The 27,997-nt window shown below is 36.1% G+C and overlaps 1 protein-coding gene across 1 annotated transcript; it reads left to right on the top strand.

Annotated features, from left to right (window-relative positions):
* Positions 1 to 617: 617 nt before the first annotated feature.
* Positions 618 to 21,458, top strand: LOC107559975 (mucin-2-like). Its single transcript, XM_016244004.1, has 44 exons — positions 618 to 710; positions 2,107 to 2,368; positions 2,460 to 2,574; positions 3,909 to 3,999; positions 4,162 to 4,283; positions 4,405 to 4,630; positions 4,755 to 4,880; positions 5,632 to 5,746; positions 6,059 to 6,197; positions 6,328 to 6,441; positions 6,984 to 7,050; positions 7,180 to 7,317; positions 7,414 to 7,578; positions 7,892 to 7,986; positions 8,246 to 8,372; positions 9,102 to 9,357; positions 9,460 to 9,512; positions 9,924 to 10,024; positions 10,158 to 10,309; positions 10,617 to 10,755; positions 10,848 to 10,952; positions 11,252 to 11,431; positions 11,560 to 11,802; positions 12,189 to 12,345; positions 12,577 to 12,711; positions 13,992 to 14,627; positions 15,084 to 15,379; positions 16,156 to 16,330; positions 17,377 to 17,624; positions 17,704 to 17,887; positions 17,986 to 18,157; positions 18,244 to 18,419; positions 18,608 to 18,677; positions 18,862 to 18,962; positions 19,073 to 19,104; positions 19,214 to 19,394; positions 19,479 to 19,583; positions 19,703 to 19,743; positions 19,847 to 19,969; positions 20,055 to 20,153; positions 20,530 to 20,658; positions 20,765 to 20,804; positions 20,885 to 21,008; positions 21,125 to 21,458. The coding sequence occupies exons 1-44, from the start codon at positions 638 to 640 to the stop codon at positions 21,339 to 21,341; spliced, it is 6,645 nt and encodes a 2,214-aa protein (XP_016099490.1). The 5' UTR covers positions 618 to 637; the 3' UTR covers positions 21,342 to 21,458.
* Positions 21,459 to 27,997: the final 6,539 nt, after the last annotated feature.

The raw sequence follows: 27,997 nt of genomic DNA, 5'->3' as shown, positions 1-27,997 counted from the left end.
ATTGTATGTTTATAAAATGTAATATGCTTTACGGTATAATCTCCCTATATTTCCCCATGCCTTGATTAAAATATGAAAGTAGAAGTTAAAAGTTGTATTGCATTATGAGATGTATTTTGTAATATTTCCTTCTTAATGAAACTTAATGTCATGATTTTTCTTTTTCTTTTTTTCATTCAAGTTGCAACAACAATGGCAGCTAAATATCAACGTTTTTATTTTGTTTTTGTTTTTTTAATAATTATGTATATTTAGGATACATAAATGAGCAGCTTGCACATTCTACTATAAATTTTTATAAATGATAAATATATGCTTTCAATGATAAATATATAATTTTTGGATGAACAAATTATTTTCCTAAATGTGTACAGAGTCAAACATGCTATCTCCCCCCCACACACACACACACACACACACACACACACACACACACACACACACACACACACATGCCATCACTGGACTTTCGTAATAGCATGTTGACTTTTTTTCTGTCACATACACCACAGAAAGCTGGCAGACCCTCCCTGCAGGGTGGGGAGGGAAAGGTGAATGAGAAATGATATAAAAGAGGGTATGAAAACAAATCCAACAGTACTGAAGCTCTACCTGTAGACCTCTCTCACCTCCCACCATGGAGTGGAGAACATCTACAGTCTGCATACTGCTTCTGGCGCTTACCGGCATTCAGGTTGATTCAAAGACAGGTAAGAGTTAACTTTCAGTCAAAAATGTCCTACTTGAATTGGTTCTTGAGGGGTTTCATCTATCTTGTTTATTTTATTTTATAAAATAAATTAAAAAAACAGTTTTTTTAAAAACAGTTTTGATTGTGTTTTTTATTATTAGCATAATATTTCTCTGATTTGTGATTTTTTTTTAATATAAAAAAATAGTTTAATTTTTTGAATCACATCTGTCTAAGTCCTGTCCTTATTAATATAATTATTTTATATTAACAACCAGAAATGACTTATACTGTATTTGGTGTCCCCTTAATAAGACACCCTTTTATTTTATTTTATTTTATTAGTTAAGTTTAGTTCAGTCAGTATACAATTTGGAAGCTTTTATATTTAAGATTCAATATATGAAATGTTAAGTGTGTTAGAATTTGAATGTACATAAGTTAAGTAAAAAATTTTTTTTTTTAAATTATATAAAATTTTTAAAAAATCAATATATTTTTCTTGAGGATATATACAACCAGAAATTACGTCTATTGTCACAATTTGGCATCCCCTCAATAAGACACCTTTTTATTTTATTTTATTTTAAGTTCAATCAGTATACAATTTGGAAGCTTTTATATTTAAAATTCAATATATGAAATTTTAAGTGCATTAGAATTTGAGTATGCACATCCGTTATTAAGTATAACAAATCATTTTAAATTCACAGCTTTTTTAATCATTATATGTTTCTTTAGGATTGTAACCTTGACCATGGCAATGTTGGTGCAAAGTTGAATTTCAAAGATGATTTTATCTTGTCAAATAGCTTGATGTTGTGGTTGAAAACAGCATTGGTGTCAGCATCTGGAAAGAAAGAAAAAACAGGAACCAACCAGCTGTTGACAGTTGTGAAGAGCATAGTTTCATCACCTGAACCTGATACTATCAGTGCCATTGATGACTTACCTTAGAAGTTACTAAATATTTTCAGTTGCGTCAAAAAGTGACAAAGTTCATTTACTTCCCTTCATGATGACTTGAAGTTCAGCTTGATCAGCTTTCCATACATTTGTGGATTGACAAATGTAAAAGTGACCAAATGCAGGAATTATCTGAGAATGCCTGAATTTTAATTGAGTTTGCAAACAGGGAACATAATTGTAATTAAAATTTAAGGACACATAATTCAAATGCAAATGCATTGAAATAACTGCTGTCAGCATAGATTTGATGTTTTACATACATATATTATTTCAGCGATCAACATTTGAAAAGCAACTTAAAGAAATTTGTATTTAATTTCTATCTAATAAATTATATTTTACTTTATGGGCTGTGGTAGAAGAACAAAAATTCCCAAAATGCTCTCAAATTTTTCTAAGATAAGTCAAACTTTTCATATTTCTTTGTTTTCTCCCATTTTTTGCAGTCTATCCCAGTAACCATGTCAACAACATCTGTAGCATGTGGGGAAACTTCCACTTCAAGACGTTCGATGGAGATGTGTATCAGTTCCCAGGCATGTGCGAGTATAACCTGGTGTCTGACTGCCAAAGCCTCATTCGCCAGTTCTCAGTTCACGTGAAGAGAACAGAACACAGCACTGGCCCAAACATCAGCAGGGTGTCGATTACCATCAATGACATTGGCATTGAGTTGACCGAGAAACAGGTCGTAGTCAATGGAGAAAAGTACGATTCTGGGGAACCCAACCAACTGTTAAAGGCTTAAAAATGTATTCTGTTTGGTCAATCTTTCATTTGAATCTTTTCTCTTGTTCAGAGTAACGCTGCCCGTGCATGTCGCAGGGATCCTTGTGGAAGAGAACACAATTTACATCAGACTCTATTCCAAAATGGGCATCACTGTCATGTGGAACAAAGAGGATGCCGTTATGGTGAGTTTATAGGCTAGTCTGGCTCATCATGAGCTCAAAACAACTCTTATGAAAGTACATCTTTAACCAGGGCTGCCAACTCTCAAGAATCAAAAGATATGATTCATGCAATTCACACTTTTCTCACACTCTCATGCCACACCGCCATTTTCCCACGCAGTGAAAACCACCCTAAGTTGAAAATGTAATATATCGGTGAAGCAGATTTGGTAAACTCTCCAGTACATATTTGTGTTTGCGCTCTGGAAAACATCAAAAGTTTCTATTTTCAACATGTTTTTGTAACATTAAGCAAAGTAGCCAATCACATACATATCTGTTGATTCTTGAGCACCTCTGATTGGCCATTCCATTCAAATGAGTGAGAATTCACTCACGGCTAAACGCCAGATTTTGATTGTTTTTTCACTGTAACATGGTATAAATTAGAGGTTCATTGGTTATAAAGGAACTTTGTGAGCTTGTGATGAACTGAAGTAAGTGACACCTTTTTAGTGATTATAAAGGAAGCGCTATTTGCGCACTTTATAGGCTAAATATAATCTGTTTAGAATTTGAATAATAGTTTTTTTTTGTGCTGCTAAGGGCCATATACCCTGTACAAGCAGTACAATTTTCTGTAACATGGTATAAATTAGAGGTTCATTGGTTATAAAGGAACTTTGTGAGCTTGTGATGAACTGAAGTAAGTGACACCTTTTTAGTGATTATAAAGGAAGCGCTATTTGCGCACTTTATAGGCTAAATATAATATGTTTAGAATTTGAATAATAGTTTTTTTTTGTGCTGCTAAGGGCCATATACCCTGTACAAGCAGTACAATTTCGGGAGTGACACATACATTCCCCATCCCTCACATAAATGCGGGATTCATTTTCAAAAGGGAGAAAAATATAATTTGTCAAAATAGATTAAGCAATGTAAATGCAGACTAATGGATTAATAGAAAAAATATTTTTTAAATGCACTTGCAATTATTTATAAAAGTAATGAGTAGTAAATCTTCCAATTCTCTCACTGTACATTGCTATTCTTGTTGTTGTAAAAAGTTAGGCCTAATAGTTTTGCAGCACTGCAACAATTATTTTACATAATTTTATGAAAAAATAAAAAATAAAGTACCATCATGATGTTAACTAGACATGTCCAAATGTCAGGCAAAACTCTGCTGACAGGTATTTTTATATATATATACTGTACATACAGTATCTCTTCTATATTCCATGGTTTTGCATGCTCTGATCACATAACATTACTACTGACATAAAGTCCAAATGGCCACAAATATTAAGTCAAATGATCTAACAGTAAATTTTTGTGTGGTCCTTTGTTAGGTGGAACTAGACTCCAAATATTCCAGTCGGACTTGTGGACTGTGTGGTGATTTCAATGGTGTTCCAGTTTATAGTGAGTTCATTGAATCTGGTAAGTCACTTTTACAGCCTGATTTCTTACTTTTCTCTACATAGTGATTATTTGACCAATTATGAACAATATAAATGATTATGCCTCATGGATTCCGAATTTGATGAATCTCCAAGAGTTTTAAGAATAGCCAAGATCAAGTGTCTGTCTTATTTATTACAGGACGGAGGGTTGGCTATGCTGAGTTTGGTAATAAGTACAGAGTTCCCAACCCAACACATGTCTGCGAAGATCCTTTTGAAAACGACGATGAGCAAAATGTGGTGGACAAATGTGAAAAATTTGTAAGTTACAGAAGAAAGCTGATCATTCCAGATTAAATTGTTAGTTACAACAGCAACTCGGAATTCTAGTATTGTTACTTAATATGGACCTTCAAGATGTTCCATGTCCTTTTCACAACAGCGGGCAGATTGTGCAGACCTTTTGGAGGATGAAAAGTGGTCTTCTTGTAGCTGGGTTTTGAACACAGAGCCATATATCAAGGCCTGTACGAACGATATTTGCTCGAGCCAACCTGAAGATGAAGACTCCAGCATCTCTGCGCTCTGTGCGACTTTGTCTGAATATTCACGTCAGTGCTCTCATGCTGGAGGAACTCCACCGTCCTGGAGGACAGCAAACTTCTGTGGTAAGAAATGCCTTGATAATTCTCGTGAAAATGATAGGATTCTTCTCTCTTGAGCTGTTCCTTTGTTTTTATATCTTATTAATAGCAGTTGTAAAGACTCTGTGTGTCTTGTATTCCTATGCAGCCGTGAAGTGCCCCTACAATATGGTACATTCTGAAAGTGGCTCCCCCTGTATGGACACATGCTTGCACAAAGACACAAATGCACTGTGTGAGGAACACAACAGTGATGGATGCTTTTGCCCGCCAGGTCAGTACCACTATTTATATAATATAAACCAAATTAATATAAACTACTGTTCAAAAGTCTGGGGTCGGTAAGAATTTTTTAAAGGAATCTTTTATTCAGCAAGGATGCATTACATTGATCAAAAGTTATAGTAAAGACTTATAAGGATAGATTTTGAATGTTACAAAAGATTTCTATTTCTATGTTTGAAGAGTAAGCAGCACAACTGTTTTCAGCATTAATGATAACGATAAGACATTTTCTTCTGATCATGTGACACTGTAGACTGGAGTAACGGCTGCTGAAAATTTAGCTCTGGCATCACAGGAATACATTACATTTTAAAACAGTCATAAGATTTCACAATATTACTGTTTTTTGATCAAATCAATGCATCCTTGGTGAGCTTAAGAGGCTTCTTTTATAAACATTAAAACAAAAAAAATCTTACCAGTAGTGTATAGTTACAAGACCAGGAAGTCCATTAAAGCACTGCTATCCTGGCTATCCTACCCATCCAGCTACTAGCAAAAATAACCAAAGTCTCACAATTCACCTGATATTCCAACCTTTACTCTAGTAGCACCTTCTGCCCCTTGACATCTATAAATTTATTTTTGCCCCAAAAAAAAAAAAAAAAAAAAAAAATATATATATATTAAAATACAAAAAAGTTATTTTAAATTGTAATAATGTTTCATAATATTACTGTTTTTTCTTCTTCTTAAGAACCACATTTAGTTGATATTGATGCATTGTGTTTTTGTTATAGGAACTGTGTTTGATGACATCTCAAACACGGGCTGCATCCCAGCAGAAAAGTGTCAGTGCAAGCATGACCGCGTCTACAGCACAGGAGAGATCCTACGCGAAGATGAGGAAGAATGGTAAGAAAACACATTTCACTCAGTTCTCCTCATATTCCTAATATCCATATGTATGGCGCATTTTTTTTATCCTAGTGCATTTTGTGTCCTTTCATGTATTTTACTACTCATATACAAGAAAAATATGTCTGTTCATCAATATTACTGTTAACTGCATATTCATGACAATATGCTAAATTATGATGACACTGGATGAATAGGAAAAATGGCCGTTTCATAAATATATAAAAATATCAGCACTGTGATTTACCATGTTGACATCTGAAGCTCATTGTTTTCCACGTCTGTTTGTAATTGTATTATTTAACTCAGCATATGTAAGGAGGGAAGCTGGATCTGTACAAGCATTCCCGGCCCTGGCCTGTGCTCAGTAGAAGAAGGATCTCACTTCACCACCTTTGACGGGAAAGAATTCACATTCCATGGAGACTGCAACTATGTGCTCTCAAAAGTATGTGTGTTTTAGTTGCTAACTACACCTTATTTAATTGCTAAGACATGTTGGGATTTATGGTTGTATCCATGCTTTATGAATATGTGAAATTCTTAATAAATGTCAACTTCTGCATTTGTTTTTGTAGGACTGTAAGGAGTCCAAGTTCATCATATTGGGTCTGATTGTTCCATGTTTTACTCATCAAACTGACACCTGTTTAAAGTCTGTTGTGGTGCTGTTTGACAACGATATGAAAAATGTGAGTACACCTCTCTACTTCCACAATCTTGCATATTTGGCTTTTATAGCAAACAGGTCTTTCTGACAGTCTGAGTGAGTAATGAGATGTAAATGTTACAGTGCTGTTCAAAAGTTTAAGGTCAGTGAAATGTTTCAAATGTTTATGCTTACCAAGGCTGCATTTATTTGATTGAAAATACCGTCAAATCAGCAATATTGTTAAGCAACTGTTTTCTATTGTAATATATTTGAACGTAATATATTCCTGTGATTACAATGTATGATTTTTCAATCTTCAGTGTCATGTGATTTTTCAGAAATCATTCTAACATGTTGATTTGGTGCTGCAGAAACATTTCTTATCATTAATGTTGAAAACAATTGTCCTGCTTAAACATTTTCAAGATTGCTTGAGGAATAGAAATAAAACAGCAGACTTTACTGTTATTTTTATTCAACGTAATGTGTCCTTGGTTAATAATAATAGTATTTTATTTATTTTTTTAATTGAAAAGCAGTGTAGCTTGTGAAAAAAAAAAAACGGTGATCTTTCTTCTTCAGCCTCTGATTATTAAAGCTGACGGGACGGTGCAACACAATGCAGAAATTTCACTTCCTTACATGACAGGTGAGGGAGAAGAAGCTTTTTGTTTATTTTCTGTGTTTTAGAGCCCATGTGCTAATATATATATATATATATATATATATACTGTATATATGAAGTGTTTTTCAAGCTCTTCGACTCTTTTTCTCTCAGCTGGCTTCACGGTGTTCATGCCGTCATCGTTTCACATCATGCTTCAGACCACCTTTGGGCTGCAGGTGCAGGTACAGCTGGTGCCTCTTATGCAGGTTTACATCACCGTGGACCAAAGCTTCCAGGGCAAGACTTGTGGTGAGACCTCGGTCTTAAAAAGCACGAAAAAAAATCTGAATTAGAAAGTGAATCCATCATGAAAACCAAAGTTGTGGCATTTGTTTGTTTCTGCAGGTCTTTGTGGAAATTTTAACAAAGTGCTGTCAGATGATCTGAAGACCCCTCAGGGAGTGGTGGAGGGTACAGCGGTTTCCTTTGCAAACGCCTGGAAGGCGCAGTCCAACTGCCCCGACCGTACTGAGAGACTGGACGATCCCTGTTCCTACAGCAGTGACAGCGGTGAGAGACTTTTTGCTTCCAAAGTCAATGTGGCGAAGTCAGACCGGTTTGTTTTTAATTCTGTATTCGTCTTGTTTTATACATATACCAAAGTGGATAGGATAGTAATAGATTTGGAAGCAATCAAGAACACTAGTGGGTGTTCACGTATAACCGAATATAACCACATCAACAGGTGTCAGTATTCTTCCAATACTGTTGCATCAGCCAGTATTTCCACATAAAATTACGTGGTGCCCATGTTTAATACTATATCTGTTTTGTTCTTAAGTAGGAGTTTTAATTAAATTCCCATATTTTGTGATGCTTTTAGAGCACTTTGCTGAGCACTGGTGTTCCAAGATGAAGGACAAGGAGAGCCTCTTTGCCAAATGTCACACCACTGTCAATCCAGACAGCTACTACAAAGTATGATCTTAAACAGTAGAGGATTATATACAGACAAGCAGTATTTTTTAACCTTTTGCAACTAAGCAACACAGTGTTCATTTAATATTATTTATATTGTATTATAGTATATAGTAATATGTTTTATGCTTACATGTTGCGTTTTAGTAATTGCATGTGCTTTTGTTTTTTTTATATTTCTATTTAGCTTTAAATCTAGGACTTTAAAAGTTTAATTCAATTTATCCCAGCTTCCACAACATGTCTATGTATTTTTTAGAGATGCAAATACTCCAGCTGTACCTGTGAGAAGAGTGAGGACTGTCTGTGTACGGTGTTCTCTGCGTACGCCCGGGCCTGTGCAGCTAAAGGAATAATCCTCCAAGGCTGGAGAGACATTGTGTGCAGTAAGATGGCTGAAAATGATTGAGTCTGTAGATGGATTGATGACTGGACAATTTCAGTGAACAAAACATCAAAAGTTTGTTTTTGAAACGGGGCCTTGAACCTTTAGAATTCAATTCAAATGTATTTAATATTACATTTTTATAATACAGAGAATAGTGCAAAGGAAAAAAATTTATACTGCAAGGAATGTGAGATTATGCATAACGCATAATGAGAGTAAAATTTAAAAGCCAGGACTAGGCCTTAGTTAAATTAAGATACTTTTACAAAAATGCCTTAGAAGAAAACTTTACAGGCGTGCATCTTGACACAGAACAATGACACTGATATATTTTAAGATATGTCAGAGCAAGATATTTTCAGTTGAGACAGCTTAAAGATGCATTTTAGTCTGGGACTAGCTTAAGCCTTTTCTGTGAAACCGGGGGCCTGTGTTGTAAATATTTTCCAGGTAATATTAATTTTAATTCAGTGTTAATGAAGTTGATGCCAACTTCATATCTTTATAATATAATGCTTACCATTTTTCACACACTATGTAAGTATATAAAACTATATAGCTGCCTTTATATTTTAGGAAGGGCATCCTTTACAAGAGGGATCATCATATTTGGGTGTCTCCAAAAACTTGAAAATCCCTTATCTAACCTAGAAGATTAGAAGAATGCTTATGTCATTTTGCTACATGCATCTTTAAGACACAGTCCCTTTCAAACTGATCCCCACAGAGAAATATACAGAGAATTGCCCGGCCTCGCAGAACTACTCCTATGAGCTGCAGAACTGTCAGCGTACCTGTCTGTCTCTCGCCTCTGAGCGCCAAAGCTGCAGCGTTGACTTTGTGCCCGTTGACGGATGCGCATGTCCAGAGGGACTCTACCAGGATGAGAATGGACTGTGTGTACCTATGGAAAAATGTCCATGTCACCACAACGGACAGAAAATTCATTCCGGAAAGTCTGTCACCATTAGGGATGAACACTGGTAAGTGAATGATAATATACTGTGGGTATTATTGGAGTAGTTATACAAGAAAGGTAAAAACTATGAATTTAATATACAATTTGATCTTATTTCTCTGTCCAGTGTTTGCATGAATGGAAAACTCCACTGTCGTTCCTGGAAAACCAGAAGTCTGGGTATGAAAAGTTACTTTCATCTACTACATAGGTTAAATAAGTTTGTTTTCAGTTTATATAGACTACCATCACTAGTACTAGGCTATTATGGCATCTGTAACCAAGGCAATATAAAGTTATCTAGTCAAATGTGATGTTGAAATTAACTGGCTAACCAAGGTTTTAATAACCAACAAACAGTGAACAATAAATAGTGGTTGATTAATATGGATTTTTTAATGGCCAGTGCTGATATGTTAGAGAACAAGGTGGCAGAAGGCAAATATAAATGATGCTGCACAAGTAAACTTTTAACTTTTATCACAATTGTTAATTTTTTACAATTGCTCGACGTCTGTCGTTAACAGTTTTTGAATATGGTTTCTGATATTACAAGTACATGAATGATGCAGCGTCTGATATCTTTGGCAGGATGTTCCTCTCCGAAGGTTTTCTTCAACTGCAGTACAGCAGCCCCAGATGAACATGGATTGGAGTGTGCAAAGACTTGTCTGCAACAGGAAGTTGACTGTGTGAGTCTATAGATTCTAAGATCTCTTCTCTCTTTTTCTTTCCCAAAGTCTATCACTTGATTTTGCTGATGGTGTTATTTGTGTGGATAACAGCATTTTGCTTGTACATAATGTTTTCTTCCCTTCTTTCCAGTTCTCACTGGACTGTCAGTCTGGCTGCCAGTGTCCTTTAGGTCTATTGGATGATGGGAGAGGACATTGTGTTAAACCAGACTACTGCTCGTGTAAACATAATGGACTGGATTACGCACCAGGAGCTGAGATAAGCATAGACTGCAATCAATGGTCTGTAAAACTGGTGTTATTTTAGTATACTATTGTAGTTTTTAATGATATTTTGTATTTACTTTTTTTTTTTTGTTCAGTTAACATTTATTTTATTTCAAGTAATGAAAATATTTTTAAATTGTTTACATTAATTTTTTGTTAACAGTATTAATCCAGTGTAAAACAACAGCCATTACCATTGCCACAATAAAGTAACATTATCATAAAACCCCTAAGTAATGAGGAAATACAACCTGGCCTTTAATGATCTATAGTATAATACTGTAGAACCACACAAGATTTGAGTCTCCCTCTATATTTACAGCACTTGCCAACGGGGAAAATGGAACTGTACACGTTATAAGTGTCCAGGCATATGCGCCATTTACGGCAGTGGACGTTATATAACTTTTGATCAGCAAAGATTCAGCTTTAGGGGAGATTGCAGTTATATTGCTGCTCAGGTATGTGCATCTGGTCAGAGGCTTTATTTAAAAAAATTACAAATAAAGCTCTGCCTTCAGGAGGCAACACAGTACGTTCTCTTGTTTTGCAGAACAAGTGTGGAAATAAAACTGGCACCTTTCGTGTGATCACTGAGAATATGCCTTGTGGAACAACAGGAACCACATGTTCAAAGGCTGTCAAGATACTTTTGGGGGTAAGGCCACAGGTGTAGCGTGCTATGCAGTTTTATGTTTGGCAAAATATTCAATACTATGTGGTACATTCAGAGAAAAATAAAACGTTTTTAGCTGTTCAGCATGTTAAAGTTGTTACGTGTAGTATAAGGCAATAATAGTGTACAATTTTTGTTCATTTTAAAGGCCAATGAAGGATTTCCTCTCCTCATTCTCTTCAACATTTGAAAGCAATATAGAATCAATGTCTATCATTGGATTCTATAGTTGTTTTACGATGTTTGCGACTTAACTTTTTTTTTACTTCTCTCTCACACAGAGGACTTTGCTGCAGCTTGTTGATGGAAATGTAATGGCCATTGATAGTGCAAGTGGTCCAAAGATCGAGTACACTGAGAAAATCATTGGGATGTACCTTGTCATTGATGCTAACATTGGACTGACAGTTTTGTGGGACCGCAAAACCACCGTCCGCATCATTCTGCAACCTCAGCTCATGGTGAGTTGGAGCCATGACTCATGACTTCAATTTTTATGTTTTGAACTTACGCTTCCAAACAATTTGCAACAGTCCCTGAATTTGATTTATTTGTAGCGCAACATCTGTGCTTTATTGTTTTTTGACAGGGAGACGTTTGTGGTCTGTGTGGAAACTTCAATGGAAATGGAAAAGATGACTTTACCACTCAGGGAAATTTGCCAACTTCAAATATCCTGGAGTTTGTGGACAGCTGGAAAGGAAGCAAATGTCCGGATGCAAAACCAGATGACGACCCATGCCTTGAGACGCCCAATCGAGAGACATGGGCAAAAATACAATGTAGCATCATCAAGGATATCAATGGTCCATTCAAAGTCTGCCATAACACGGTACAGTTGCAAAGACTTCTGAGTAAATAAATGGAGTTCCCTATAATGTGGTGGTCGCCGTGATTTTGCCAAGGAGACATGTTCCAGGATCAACATTACTGTCCAAAAATATAGATTAAACACAATCCCTACCCCTAAACCTAACCCTACCCATAATTCATTCCTAAAATCAAGGGTGTAGAAGCACCTAACCCTGATCGTAAGCCTAAAACAGATATTTCCTGAAAAGCTATCCCTCAATTCTGATTGGTTAATTGCAATGTTGTTCCAGGATCAACCAGGATGTTGATCCAGGAACATGTTCTACTTGGTGAAATCACGGTCACCATAATGTGGTATACAAGAATCATACATATTTTGAAGGATGGAAATGCATGTTCCCACAGGTGGAACCAATCTCTTATTATGAGAACTGTGTGAAGGACTCGTGTGCATGTGACACAGGTGGAGATTGTGAGTGCTTCTGTACAGCTGTGGCAGCTTATGCTCAAGCCTGCAATGAGGCAGATGTTTGTGTGAACTGGAGAACACCTGAGATCTGTCGTAAGCATCTTTAACTCTAGTACACATCTTAATCTGTAATCTATTAATGTGATTCATGCAGATTCTAAATGTTCAGCTACTGTGTTTTCACAAAAAAGATAATGTGAATAAATTGATTGCCTGATCATTGCTTGAAGTGATTTCTTTCTTTTAACAATGTAATGCAGTTGTATTGCATTTCTTTTAGTTCTACTGTACACATTCATACTTCTGTCCATGTTTCTCTGTCAGCTGTGTACTGTGACTTCTACAATAATGGAACAGAAGAGTGCATATGGCATTACAATCCTTGTCATACACCTTTCTACAAAACCTGTCTCAACCTTAATGGTGTTTACAGTAATAACAGTTTACCCCTTCTGGAAGGTGAGTTGACATTTGGTGCATGCTAGTTTGCATTTTTCAAGACCGATTATGTACACTGGATATTTCTGGACCTTTTATTTAGTGATAAACTGGGATTAGAAATGGTTCAAGGAACGAAAATCATTAATCATTAACAACATTTTTGGTGGAAAGTAATAGAAGACATATTTGTTTTGTTGTAATTATACCAATATTGATCTTTATCTCTTATACCTCTCTTTCTTAAGCACTTTCTAATTCCAAAATGACCCCACAATCTATAGGGAAAGACAATATTTGTACGTTAAGCATTTATTTTTGCAAAAAGCCTGGTTTATATGTGAAACATTCATGTGAGCACAAAGGTGCGCGCGGCTAAAATTATGTCATCGTGGTGTGGGAGGTCGTGCATGTTGAGTGTGCTAGACCCCATTTTGCGTGGCATTGTGCACGGCATTTTTTGTAACCTTGTGTGTGGCTCCGCTTCCAAAGATGCACAACTTCAAGCCGACTCTGGCCAAGGTGGCACATCTTTACTGGCATCTTTATGAATCGGAAGAAGCTTGATGTGATGTTGAAACTCCATCAGGTGCTTTTTGAGTCTTTGAGGGACAAAATATGTAGAATATATTGCAAACAGTATCTAGGGAATATTGTAAACAAAGCACAGCAACGCAATCTTGATCGGCCCCGATACCAATCCGTGAGAGAGGCTCAGGACATCCCTATTAATTACAGGAGTGCTTAGAAATGTTCATAAACCTTCAATTTTCTAATAAAGTGATCTAATGCAATGTAATTTTATTATTAACAATAAAGTATGTCATTAATGGGTTAGTTCACCCAAAAATTTTAATTTGCATGTGATTTACTCGCCCTCGAGGCATCCTAGGTGTATATGACTTTCTTCTTTCAGACGAATTCAATCGGCGTTATATTAAAAATTGTCCTGGCTCTTCCGAGCGTTATCATTGCAGTGGGTGAGTGTTTCTGTTCAACAGTCCAGAGGAACCAGGACAATTTTTAATAAAACTCAGATTGGATTCGTCTGAAAGAAAAAAGTCATATACACCTAGGATAGCTCGAGGGTAAGTAAATCACAGGATAATTTTCATCTTTGGGTGAACTAACCCTTTAAGTCAAATTATTCAACTAAATATAATTAAAATAATAGAACTTGTATAATAATTCAATTAATGGTAATCTCTTGCCAGTAATTCACAAAACCATTTGTGATCATGACTCACCAGTTAAGAACTGATGATATATGTGTAACTATATTTATTTATTTATTTATGCAGGATGTTATCCAAAATGTCCAAAGGATACGCCTATTTTTGATGAGGAAAATCAGATCTGTGTGGAGACATGTATATCGCCATCATCCACTACAACACCAGAACCTACCACATCATCTACTCCTACACCGACAACTACTACAATGTCTACTACAACAACACCAGAACCTACCACATCATCTACTCCTACACCGACAACTACTACAATGTCTACTACAACAACACCAGAACCTACCACATCATCTACTCCTACACCGACAACTACTACAATGTCTACTACAACAACACCAGAACCTACCACATCATCTACTCCTACACCCACAACTACTACAATGTCTACTACAAAAACACCAGAACCTACCACATCATTTACTTCAACATCAACATGTATATGTATATGTTGGTGGTCTGACTGGTTTAATGAATATCATCCTGGTGCAGAAGGGCATGACTTGGAGACTTATGAAAACATTAGAGAAAGTGGAAAAGAGATCTGTAAAGAGCCAGTAGATATCGAATGTAGGGCTGTGGCCGAACCTGACATGAGCTTTGACGAATACATTAAAGATTCAAAACAAGTTGCCCAGTGCAATGTTTCATATGGATTGGTGTGTAAGAAAGAACAACAGAATGCCCGCCCTTATAAATGTTTTGACTATGAAATACGTGTTAACTGCTGTAGCGATCCTTCCCCAACATCTACTCCTCCAACGACAACTACTACAATGTCTACTACAACAACACCAGAACCTACCACATCATCTACTCCTACACCGACAACTACTACAATGTCTACTACAACAACACCAGAACCTACCACATCATTTACTTCAACATCAACATGTATATGTATATGTTGGTGGTCTGACTGGTTTAATGAATATCATCCAGGTGCAGAAGGGCATGACTTGGAGACTTATGAAAACATTAGAGAAAGTGGAAAAGAGATCTGTAAAGAGCCAGTAGATATCGAATGTAGGGCTGTGGCCGAACCTGACATGAGCTTTGACGAATACATTAAATATTCAAATCAAGTTGCCCAGTGCAATGTTTCATATGGATTGGTGTGTAAGAAAGAACAACAGAATGCCCGCCCTTATAAATGTTTTGACTATGAAATACGTGTTAACTGCTGTAGCCCTTGTTGTCCCACATCATCTCCCCCTACGACAACAACTACCACGAAGTCTACAACAACACCAGAACCTACCACATCATCTACTCCTACACCGACAACTACTACAATGTCTACTACAACAACACCAGAACCTACCACATCATCTACTCCTACAACAACAACAACTAAGTCTACTACAACAACACCAGAACATACTACACCCTGTACTCCTCCACCAACTCTACCTTGCGAATGTCCAGAATGGGCCAAAAATGTACTATTTAATATACTTTCTTTTAATGTTTGTTTCAAGGGCTCATGAAATGCAGTTTCAGATTTGTATATTGTTTCTTGAGGTTAGTTTATAAAGATATTTTACATCAGAGGTCCAATATTTGTAAAAATTATAATTTTCCATCCACATTTTCACTCTCTGTGAAAACCACTCAGTATCAAGGGGCGACCTCAAGGGGCGAAACTGACGTAAATGCCCACTGTTTTGATTGGCTAAATCTATTGCACCATATTCATGTCCTGCTTTACAGCATGTCATGTATTTTGATACTCAAGGACATATACGACGTGATAAGGACATATATATGTTGGAGCCAGAGTCATATACTAAGGCAGTCAAAATTTATACAACGCAACCACAACATGTATCACTGTTGTGATTGATGAACAGACATAACCTCCTTGATTACATACAATTACATATGATGCACGTTAAGGGGCGGGTCGAGGACATCACGATTCTCCCATTTTCAGAAGGGTAGAAAAGAATAATTCATATTTTAAACTGGGCAGTTAGTTTTGAGTTCTGAAACTTATTACTGTAGAGGAACCTCTTATATGTGTTACTATCAAGAACATTTTGATTCTCCATGTCATGACCCCTTCATGTAGTGTAATTTATTTTCTACTGGAGAAATGTACTTTTATAAGTATCCATGTTGTCATTTAAATATTCCAAAGAAAATAACATACACTACATTGTAATTTTACATGCATCAGTCTTTCTAATTCCAGTACTTTTCTCATTATCACCAGTTCAATGGGACCTTCTACCTTTGTGGCTGCTATATGGCGAGGTGCAGAAACGACTGCATCGTAGAAGTTTTCCCATTGGAATGCCCTCCACTGCAGAACATCACCTGTGAAAATGGCAAAGACCCAGTGCTTGTCTACGATGAGTATCACTGCTGCCAATATTATGCATGTGACTGTGAGTAAACTGGTATTCACAATCTTTATATTTGATTCCGTAATTATTGAAATTAATAGCAATGATGTCCTGTCAAGCCAAATATGCTTTGTATTCAGTGCTTGAATTTTGAATATGTTCCTTCAAAATTACTATAATTGAACATTTTAACTGAAAACAATGCAGTCATGATCTGTGATTTCCTTGCATCTCATTGAGTCTCTTTGCTTTGATGTGGCGCAAGAACATAAAATAGTCTCTGTCACAGGTTAAATGACAAAGTGGTTATGATGACATTTTCAATTCTTCTGTTACTTTCAACAATCAATGCACATAGGATCAGATTTACTAAACAGGTCAAATTAACATTAGACCACAATAAACCCATAAAAGCACAAATGGGAGTGGAAAGTTGTGGCTGATCTATTGCACAAATTAAAGAACACAGAAGCAGCCAGCTCATTTCCATACTGACAATGCAATATAGGAAGAGGAACACAAAATAAAAAAAAGTATGTGGCTTGGTAATCGATATATTCAGATAACATTGTCATTCCAAATAAATTAACACAAGTGGAGAAAATTTTCTCACTTCTACCATGAGCTCTGTCTTCTCTGTGGCCTCCTCCTAGCAGCAACTATCGCAGCCATGTCAAGCACAAAATGGATTAAGATGTGTTTTTTTGGGCATTAAATAATGGCACAAATACCAGTAATTTGACTACCACAAACCTTAGTAAATCATGATTCATTTAAATACTCTTCTCTCAGAAATGTTGCATCCGAGAGGAAAACTCCTACAAATGCGCATGCAATAAGATCAGCCGCAAAAATTACTGTCCACACTTTTCATTGCTTATTTTTCACTGTATGTCATCAGTAAAAAAGCAGATTTACTAACAGCTTGTTCCAGGCAAACCCTCTTTTTGCAGTTAAAAAAGAGGGTTTGCCTGGAACAAGCTGTAAGTAAATCTGGCCCTTAGTGTTTATCAATGTCAAGTAGCTTGTTCAGTTCAAATAAGTGAATGCTGTTTTTTGTTTTTTTGTTCACCCTCTCCTAATCATAGGCGTTTGTGAAGGCTGGGGTGACCCGCATTACCGCACATTTGATGGACACTTTTACAGTTATCAAGGAAACTGCACTTATGTATTAATGGAGGAAATCAGTCCTCGATTCAATTTGAAGATCGACATCGAAAGTGTCTACTGTGACCCTGTTGAGCTCGTATCCTGTCCCAGATCTATAATTGTGTCTTACAACAATCTAGTCATAACACTCATAAATCACAATCTCATGGGAGGTGCAGACCTAGAGGTGAGACTTTCTAGATTTGGAATGAGTAACATGTTTTGTCTGCTTTACTAAGTATCCTAAAATTCTCCTGTCATAACAGGCTTTTGAGAACAACAAAAAGATACCACTACCATATGCTCGTAACGGTGTGAGAGTTGTAAGCTCAGGCCTAAACTTGATCCTGACTATTCCACTGCGGGATGCTAATATAACATTTGGAGCCACAGGCTTTGAAGTCAGTCTGTCATACCATTTTTTTGGAAACAACACACAAGGTCACTGTGGTAAGTTAGCCACTCCCTATATTTTGTGTGGATGGTATATGAGGGATTTGTTTTTATGCATTGCCCATCTAAATTACTCCAAATTAATTCTCACTAAGGTACATGCAACAACAACCAGGCTGATGACTGCATGATCCCTGGAGGGATCTTGGTGGACGACTGTGCAGTGATGGCAGACTACTGGCCAGCCAGTGAAATTTGCACTCCAACTGCAAAAACTACATCTAAGCCTTGCCCAGTTAATCCTGACTGCGACCTCCTCAAAAGCGAGTGAGTGGGTTCTGTATGGTGGTTTTATTATACATTTCAATATACGGAGCTTCCAAAGTGATATGTACTACCTCTGTCTTTCTCAGCTTGTTCAAAGAATGCCATTCCCATCAGTCCCCCGAAAACTTCTTTTTAGCATGTGAATATGACAGTTGTCATATGAGCAACCCTGCCGTGGTGTGTACCAGTCTGCAGGCTTACGCGAGGTCTTGCTCTCAATTAGGGATCTGCATACACTGGAGGAACTACACTAACCTTTGCAGTAAGTTGCATTTTATTAATTTGATATCATACTGTTTCTTTAGGTTTTTCCAAAACCCTTAACTTTCTGTTGTACATTTCTGACTTTAAATTCCTTTTTTTTAATATGAGATTTTCTTTGTGATCTCAGACTTTTGGAAGTTTAGAGATTATTGTGTGTAAGTGTTGTGTTTGTCTTTTCTTCCCCAGATATTGAATGTCCAGCAGATAAAGTCTTCAATCCTTGTGGTCCAGCTGAGCCACCAACCTGTGCTGATATGTATGCCCATTTATCCAAATTGTTTAAGAATTTAGAAATTTGTGAATATTACAGTTTAGTGCTTTAGTATTGTAAACTGAGGGATGGGAATATGACAGGGAATAAAATAGTATTATTATGCAGATGTTTATTGGAATGAATCTCAGGTGATATGTATGTAATAAAAAAGGTAATTACTTTGCAGACCTGGAGAGAACACAATTAAAGTGCCCACAGAAGGCTGCTTCTGTCCTGAGGGCTCATTGCTCTTCAACAAGGAGTCAGGAGCCTGTGTGAACAAATGCGGTGAGAAGCCTTCGAGTCAAGTTTATGTGCATGCTTATTGAGATGTACAAAAAAATTCTGCATGTCTTAGCGGCTCTTCAAGAACATATCTGTCTTATTTTTGTTTTTAGGATGCCTGGATGCCTCTGGAACACCACGTGAGGTATGGCGGGATTTAACAGTTTTAATTTAGCTGTTTACTCTATACTAGAATTTCAACTTCAAGGTCATTCCAAAACGTTTACCTGAATTCTCTTGATATTTTATGACAGTTCGATGAAGTTTTTGTGTACAACTGTGAGGAGTGTATCTGTGACAAGGCCAGCAAATCTGTAAAATGTCCAAACTCCAAGAAGTGTCCTGATGTGAACCCCGTGAGCTGCACTGAGCCTGGCTTTGTGCTGGTCAATGCCACCGATCCTTCAGACCCATGCTGCAGCAAACAAGTTTGCAGTAAGTTTATGTAGTTTTTTTCCCCTTTTTTTCAAGAGCATTTTGGTTTGGGTTCACATCTTCCTTTTGATTTGTGTGATGTAGATTGTGATGTCAACATGTGCCCCCCTATGGATACAAAGTGTGCAGTCGGATATGCACCAGTCCTGGAAGTGCCTGATGGAAAATGCTGTCCAGTAATCAAATGCGGTATTGCTATTATTCACACTTTAGTTCATTTTTGTGACATTTGTATGCTTATTTTTGTCTCAGATGGTGTTTGTAATATCATTCTGTATAGTTTTATTTTTTGTTGTTTGCCACCTCAGAGCCAAAGAAAGTGTGCGTCCACAAAAATGTGGAGTATGAGGTAACTAAAATGACTGTAATAATACTTAAAAAAAACATTTCAGATTTTTTTTATATAATAATTAAGCTTTACATGCTCATCTCTCTCCCATCACTTCCCCCAGCCTGGTACCAACGTCCACATTGTTGACTGTCAGGAATGCAGCTGTACGTGGGACATGGATCCTAAAACGCAGTTCTTCCAGATCAAATGTGAACTTGTGCAGTGCAATAAGAAATGTGATCCTGTAAGTGGCATGACAAGCTTCTTATCAGCTTGTCTCAGGACTGAGTATAATTTCATTGACTTCATTTGATGTTTATTTTTCACAGGGTTATGAATATGATGATACGAACTTTGACGACTGCTGTGGAAAGTGTGTGCAAACTCACTGCAATGTCAATGTCAATGGCGTCGATCATACACTGAAGGTAAAGTCAAATGTAAACGGTTCAGTTGCCTTGAGGTGTGGAATATTCAGGTCAAATGGAACTTAAAGGAATAGATGTTAAAAAGTAAAATTTATTATAAATGTAAAAAATGTAGTCTACCCACCCACCAATATTTTCTTTCTTTGAACACAAAATGAAACTGTTCATGTTGCTTTTTTTCCCCATACAAGGGAAGTGGATTGCCATTATCGAGGACAGAAAAACATTATTAAAATACTAGTACTACAGTAAAGTTTTCTGAATTTGTGTGAGGAAAAGACCCAACTTTAAGCCATTATTCCTCTAAAATCTCATTCCTCCTAACAAACCTAACATTTTAGCAGTGAATTTGACCTTGTTCTCTTTTTGTTCGTAGGAAGGAGAGACTTTGCCCTCTGCAAATCAGGGCTGTGATAGAATCACGTGTACTAAAGTTAATGGACAGTTCATCACCAACAAATACACAGTCCAGTGTCCTCCTTTCAACATTTCCAACTGCCAGCCTGTCAGTACTTCATGTATCATACAAACACACATTTACATGTTAGACTGACTGATCATGGTGATTAAATCACATCGATGACATTCTGCCTTTGTGATTCGCTCTACAGGGCACCGTCCAGCTGTCATCTGATGGCTGCTGCAAAGTTTGTGAGTGTTTTTTTAAAGAAAACAATGTGAATTTTGGTTGATTTATATGTCTATGTGTGTTCAATTGTCTGTGTTTGAAGGTTCGGACCAAATGAAGGGATGTCAAGTACAGACCGTTCTCGATTACATCAATCACAATGACTGTCAGTCAGAAAAGAGAATGGACCTGACATTTTGTGGTGGAGACTGTGCTAGTTTTAGCAGGTGAGTAGACACAGACTCTGCTACGTCATAATTGGCATCCTAACTTAAACAGACACTCATAAGTGACCAGTTTGAAATGGTTTACATGTGTTTTTCTCTCTTTCTCACATTTGTAGGTACACTGAACCTGGACTGTCCTCTTGTACCTGTTGCCTGGTCACTCACGCAAGCAATCGCACAGTGAATCTTAGTTGCATAAATGGAGACGTAGTGGCCTACTCATACATCCATGTTGAGGAGTGCGCCTGTAGCAGAACTAACTGTCATAAAGCGGGAGTGGGCCACACACTCATTGAAGACAGCCAAAGAAAACGCAGCTTAGGACTTCCGTGAGCAGCAGCAGTAAATCATCCACACGAAGTCACTGAAATATGAATTCTGTGAAAAACCTTGTTTGGAAATAAATTTTAATTGCATATGCTTTGTTTAACATTTCTAAAACTTTATCTATAGGTCTCTTTTTTTTCTTTTCTTAAAAATGCGTACTAGTTTGCTTGTGTTTGAAATTAAAAGCAATAAAAAGCATCTTAAACCTAAACGCATTCATATTGAGTCTTTTATTTATTTTACAACATTTTATTTATTCATATTTTGTTTATGATCACATATTTGTATATACATATATAATATTATTTACACCATTTGGCCATAACCTTATAGATCATAGCCAAATGGTGTAGATCATGGGGCTAGTGACACAATCTACTTTTTGAGCTACAGAAATGGTATAAAAGTGAATAACCAAACAAAGTAGTCAGTAGGTTAAAATCATGTTTTACTAGCAGCGAAATTGCATGATACAATTAAATTGTTTCAAATGTTATGATCATCAAAGCATGTAAAACTTTGAGATCACAAGCGTGTCCTAGCTGAAATTATCTAGTGCATCTAGTGTATGCTTTTATATTGCTGGTTTATGGACAGTCATGTGACAGTTTGTCCACTGTCATTGCATGACAGGTTTGCTCTTTCAGTAATAAAAACCATAATCTTCAGTTACTGACATCTCATGTAATATGATTTGTCAGCATGTTGACTGTTATCCTGTTTTTAAAAGAGCAGCTTTCACTATGAAAATGTCAGAATCCCTCCTAAACTTTAGCAGTACGTTAAAGATCCTGTATTTCAAAAATATATGGATTAAAAATGTAATATACCAGATCTGAAACTTGTACTGACAGGATGTCTAATGCATCCTACAAGAAAACAGAGCATTAATCAAGTATCAAAATCTCAAACATGAACAGGTTGTGTTTTGGGAGGTAGATCCCATAGGAAAGAAAAATCAAAAGTGAGATCTCTTTAACATCTCAAATGTTTCTCCTAGACAGAAATGAGGTTACTTTAAGATCGAATTGAGATTTTTGCTTGAGTCTCCTGCTTCTCAAACTTGTCTCCTGAGATAAAAACTCTAAGAATCTTACAATGGTCTCCTTTAAAGAGATCTCAACAACATCACACACTGTGTTTAGATTTTTTTTCTTTAGCTAAATAATCTTGGGGTCTCATATCTGTCTCTTGTAAAGCTTTAGAAGAGATCTCAACAATTTTACAAAGTGTGCATCAAGTGAGGTACTTGAAAGGCACTAAATAAAGGGGGGTCATAAATTCAGAGATAAAGGCTATATTGAGAGAGAAATTATGCAGAAATAAGGATAATGTTACTTTTTATAAGACAATGTTTATGTACTTAAAGGCACACAATTTGTTGTTGGAAATAATAATGTACCCGATGCCTTAATCAAAACTGATTTACAGAAAATGTAACCCTGGAGCTTTCTTTGCTGAAAGGCACATACATGGTTTATGACTCAGTCTTGATTATTAATTGACTAATTTGATTATTAATACATATTATATGGTAGACATGTTTGAGCTCATATTGAGGCATTTGACTTGGTGCACACTTTGTAAATTTATTGAGATCACTTCTGAAATTTAGAGGAGACAAATGTGAGAACTCCCGAGTCTTTAGTGTAGGAGAAAAATCTGAGCACAGTGTGTGATGTTGTTGAGATCTTGTTTGAAACATTGGAGGAGACAAATATGAGACCACCAGTGTCTTTAGACTAGGAGAAATATCTGAGCACAGTGTGTGATGTTGTTGAGATCTCTTCTAAAGGAGACCATTGTGAGTGAGTTAGAGTTTTTGTCTCAGGAGACAAGTTTGAGAAGCAGGAGACTCGAGCAAAAGTTTCCATTCAATCTTAAGGTAACCTCATTTCAGATCTCTTTTTTTAATTTAATTTTTCTTCCCTCTGGTTAGCTTCAATGTCATTTATCCACACCATTTCCAATACATGCATTGTCATATTTGAAGTTGTTTTAGACAGTGTTTTATTGCACAGTGATTTAACAGAGGAAACCATAACCTATATTTACATGCATGCAAAAATGGGCTGTACAAGACACAATTTTAATGCTAAACAAAGCAAAAAAACAAACACTAGTACACTGGTATAGTGTTACATTTGTTAAAAAAAAGGTATTGCTCTTATACTAAACATCTTGCACTTGTAAGTCCTTTCTAGTGTGTTTGGAAAATGTGGTGTATACAATGCTGGACATTGAAGATAAATGTAAACATTTAAACTAGTATCCCTTGATATTCTGAAATGTTTAATGCTATTTAAATGATAGTTTTAGCATTTACAATATTAGTAAAAGTTTAACGTTTCTCCTAAAATAAAACTGAAGACATCTTAAGACAAAGCTGATATCTCAATTAGACACATAAGAGAATCAGCCCTTAGTATCCTGAGCATAAAATAGTCTCTGTCAGAGCCATAGCCTTGTGCACAGCACATCGATGTGAAGGCACAACTGCACCTCAGATAGCATGGATTTGAATCCCAGCTAAAGGTACTTTCCTGCTCCTGTTTAGTTCTCACCTGTCCATTTGTTTCCTGTCTCTACTCCTACTGTCCTGACCATTAAAGGTGAAAAACCCCATTGCAATCAAAAACGCAACCCCTGAGCAGTGAGATGTTCTTACATTTTTATAATGGAGTCTTGCAAGAGATTACAGCAAGACAATAAAGAGATCTCCCACACTGTAAAAAACCCCTGTTGTTTTTACAGGAAAACGCTGGCAGCTGTGGTTACCAGAGAATTCCTGTAAAAAAATACAGCAGCACAGTAGATGAACTGGCAAATTACAGACCCACACTGTAAAAAAAATTCCGTAAAATTTACGGTAAAAAACCACCTCAGATAGCATGGATTTGAATCCCAGCTAAAGGTACTTTCCTGCTCCTGTTTAGTTCTCACCTGTCCATTTGTTTCCTGTCTCTACTCCTACTGTCCTGACCATTAAAGGTGAAAAACCCCATTGCAATCAAAAACGCAACCCCTGAGCAGTGAGATGTTCTTTTTTCACCGTATATAGTAGGGGAATTTACCGTTAACCATTTAACAGGTTTTTACTGTAGCATTTTTACAGTCTTTTACCGTTAAATTCATGGTCATTTTTTACAGTGCATGTTTCTCACACATTTCTCTCCCATTGTCATTTTGGATTCCTTTCTTTCAGAATTTTCTCATGTCTCAGTTGTGTCTACTTTTATGTCTCCTAAGGATTTTTAGAAGAAACATCTGAGACACTGTTGAGACTAAAATGAGAAATACATGAGAATCACAACTACATCTCCTGAGGTTAGAAAGAGCAACCACTGAGCAATAAAATATTCCTATAATGGAGTTTTGATAGAGATTGCAGCAAGACAATAAAGAGATATTTTGTTTCTTCCACCACATTCTCGGTTTTGACTCTTTTTTTTCTCAAATATTTCTCATGTCTCATTTGTGTCTAATTCCATTTCTCCTAAGGAATTTTAGGAGAAACATCTGAAATGCTGTCGATACTAAAATGAGAGATATATAATTAATTTATGCATTTAGTAGATGCTTTTATCCAAAGCAACTTACAGTGCATTCAGACTGTACATTTTTTACCATTATGTGTTCCCACGGAATTGAACCCACAACCTTTTGTGCTGCAAACACAATGCTCTACCACTGAGCCACAGGAACCAGAATGTATGAGAATCTCATCTAAGTCTCCTGAGCTTAGGAAACGCAACCACTGAGCAATACATTTTTCCTATGGGATAATGTGTAAATTCACTTAATGTAATAATTGTAATGGCCATGTGATGTATCTACACTGTTAAGACTTTTTATCGTATTTTTGCGGTAAATTACTGGCAGCACTATTGCCAGTAAGTTACTGTAACTACCCCTTTACAGTAGCTTATCGCAAGTTCATTTTACAGTATAATGCCCTTACCACAATCTCATTTTACAGTATGATGGCCTTACCGCAATTTAAATTTAGTGAAATACCCTTACTGCAACTTAATTTTACAGTACTATATCCTTATATCCTTACTGTAACTTAGCTTTACAGTATAATAATTTTACTGTAATTTATTTTTCACTATTTATTTTATAAAACCTTTGAATATTTTACATGAATGCCATTGAATTGAATAAATTCCAAATAAGTGACCTGAGTCCATGTACAACAGTATACTGTCACTATTAAATACATCCATTACTTACTTATTTATTGTGCTTTATTCTGGAACATTACAAAAAAAAATAGAGAACTGGATTCATAACAACAAATCAAAGCAGAGATCATGACAATATTGCAACAAAAAGAAATATGGCAACAAGCATCCCAGTTGGTCTTGGCTGCATGGCCTCCATAACCACCGACAGCTGATCTGAAACAAAACAGAGGGGAAATGTGTGAGAAATGGTCATGAGTTTATCTTATCTAAATTTGTTCATGGACAGACAATGTAACAACTTGTGCAACAGCAGTTATTCCCAGTATAGTACTGTGTAAACACTATTGCTTTTTTGCACATCCTTGTCAGGGAACTCCATTAATTGCCTGAATGTACAATCACATTAAAGAAGTACACTGAGTAACGTTATGGTCCTTCAAACTTAAACTTTTTTTTTTGGCAGTGTTTTTAAGTATCTTTTTAGTTGTAACAGCTCTTGATCCAAGGAATATCAGTGTGTATCAGCTACTGTAACATTTGTATTGTTTGTAAATATTAGAGCAAAACAGGCTTTTGAGTCAATCTAGAAGTACTCTTGAAGAATACAGGATAATAACCAAAATGAATACTAAATCAAGGTACATAAATGGCTGTCATCAAATTCTCAGAAACATTTTAATCCAATTAAATCGCATGGAAACTGGAATCATATGGAATCAGAATAAGAGAATAAGAATAAATGTGAATCAAACTGAATTGAATCAAGATCATAACTGAATTAAGAGCTTGTGAATCAAATGGAATTATGAAATCTGTCAATCCCCAGCCCAACATCTGAGTGATTACTTACAAAGCCAAAGATGCTCAGTGCTGTGGCTCCTAAAATAGCCTTTGGGGTGTAGTTAGCTCCTGTTGAAACAAGCAAAAGAGAGAAAAAGAAGAATCATTATTTTTCGTCAGTGATTATTGACTAATCACTATATGTTATGAACATGATAAATCATAGATTAGAATGAGTGCTAGATTGATCACTTACACAATCAGATTACAATCAACACTGAAAAAAGAGAGAAGAGAATATATACAATAAAATGTAAAAAATAATTAATATGAAACTTAAGAGAATACTGACTTTGATGAGACCTTGCTTCTATTAACAAACAAGAAGCCATAATAAAGAATGTATTTTCTTTCTTGAATTAATTGATTATAATTTTACTTGAATATATATATTTTTTCTCTGCACTGGCGTAAATTTTTTATTTATTTATTTAGAGAGCGCGAGAGAGAGAGAGAGAGAGAGAGAGCGCTCGTGCTATTTAAAATGACGTCACACATTTAACTGACGAGTAAAATATACCATAACTAGCAGTTAAAAAGTCGAAAAATCATTGTTCGTGTAAATACTAGACATCTGTACTGGAAAGAACAGCCAGTCAGTTGCAGGACAATTTAATGAGTTTCATGAAAGCGGCAGTTTTTGAGGAAATCGAACATTTCCCTCAGACTGTTCTAGTAATAGCCTATAATTAGATTTTATATTTAACATTACTTTTTTCATATTTTTAAATGTCATTGATATTGGTAATAGTTTACGTTTTAAAAGTAAGTGAAAAGTAGGCTACTTACCACAGGAAAACAGCTGTCCTCTGGCGGTTCACTCAGAGGGGAAGTCGGTTATGCCGCACCCGACACAAGCCTCAGTTTATTTAACCTCTGCCAGGTTATTGCGCGGGCTTTGCGCGCGAATAAAATGTAAATTTTGTGGGGTGTAAGCAAAGTTTATATATTATATTATAAAAATACATTTATTTCACCACACTTGTGCTTACCCAGACATTACATTCAGAATGCAGATTCATGTTTTTCATCGGCAGAACAATTTACAGTAGCACTACTGCTTTTGAGCAAACAGTAAATACCAGATTCCCATGTACAGTAAATTACCGTAAATTGCATAAAAATACCCATAATGCAGTGCATATTACAGTAGTTATCCGTAAAACACATATATGGTAGTTTACTGGGCTTTTTTTGCGGTACGTAACTGTTAAATTACAGCAAAGTCTAACAGTGTAAGTTCTTTACCAGACATTTTTTCACATGCAATGCAACAGAAACAAGGAACATTAGGTATGACACAGTACATATGGATTTAACATAAGAGTAAATAATTAAACAGAAAGCATTAGAAAAGCAACAGTGGATCAGCTGATTATTCATCATTCAATCAGAAATATCTTATATATTTAAATATTGACTTTCGGTGGAAGTCTATCAAGTGGTCTATCAACTATGGGGTGACGATGTGGTGCAGTAGGAGAAATGAAGCCTAGGATCTCATTTATAAATCGCAAATTTGATCAGATATAATCCTAAAGTTAATTGATTTGATCCTATGTTTAAAATGGCACACAAAACAGGAATTATAAAGGCAGCAAGTTATGTATTTTTATGCGCAAGCCAATGGAA

The sequence above is a fragment of the Sinocyclocheilus grahami genome, unplaced genomic scaffold, assembly GCF_001515645.1.
Source record: "Sinocyclocheilus grahami isolate Dianchi unplaced genomic scaffold, SAMN03320097.WGS_v1.1 scaffold707.1, whole genome shotgun sequence".
In the NCBI taxonomy this organism is placed as follows: domain Eukaryota; kingdom Metazoa; phylum Chordata; class Actinopteri; order Cypriniformes; family Cyprinidae; genus Sinocyclocheilus; species Sinocyclocheilus grahami.
This window is presented reverse-complemented; position numbering and strand designations above follow the sequence as displayed.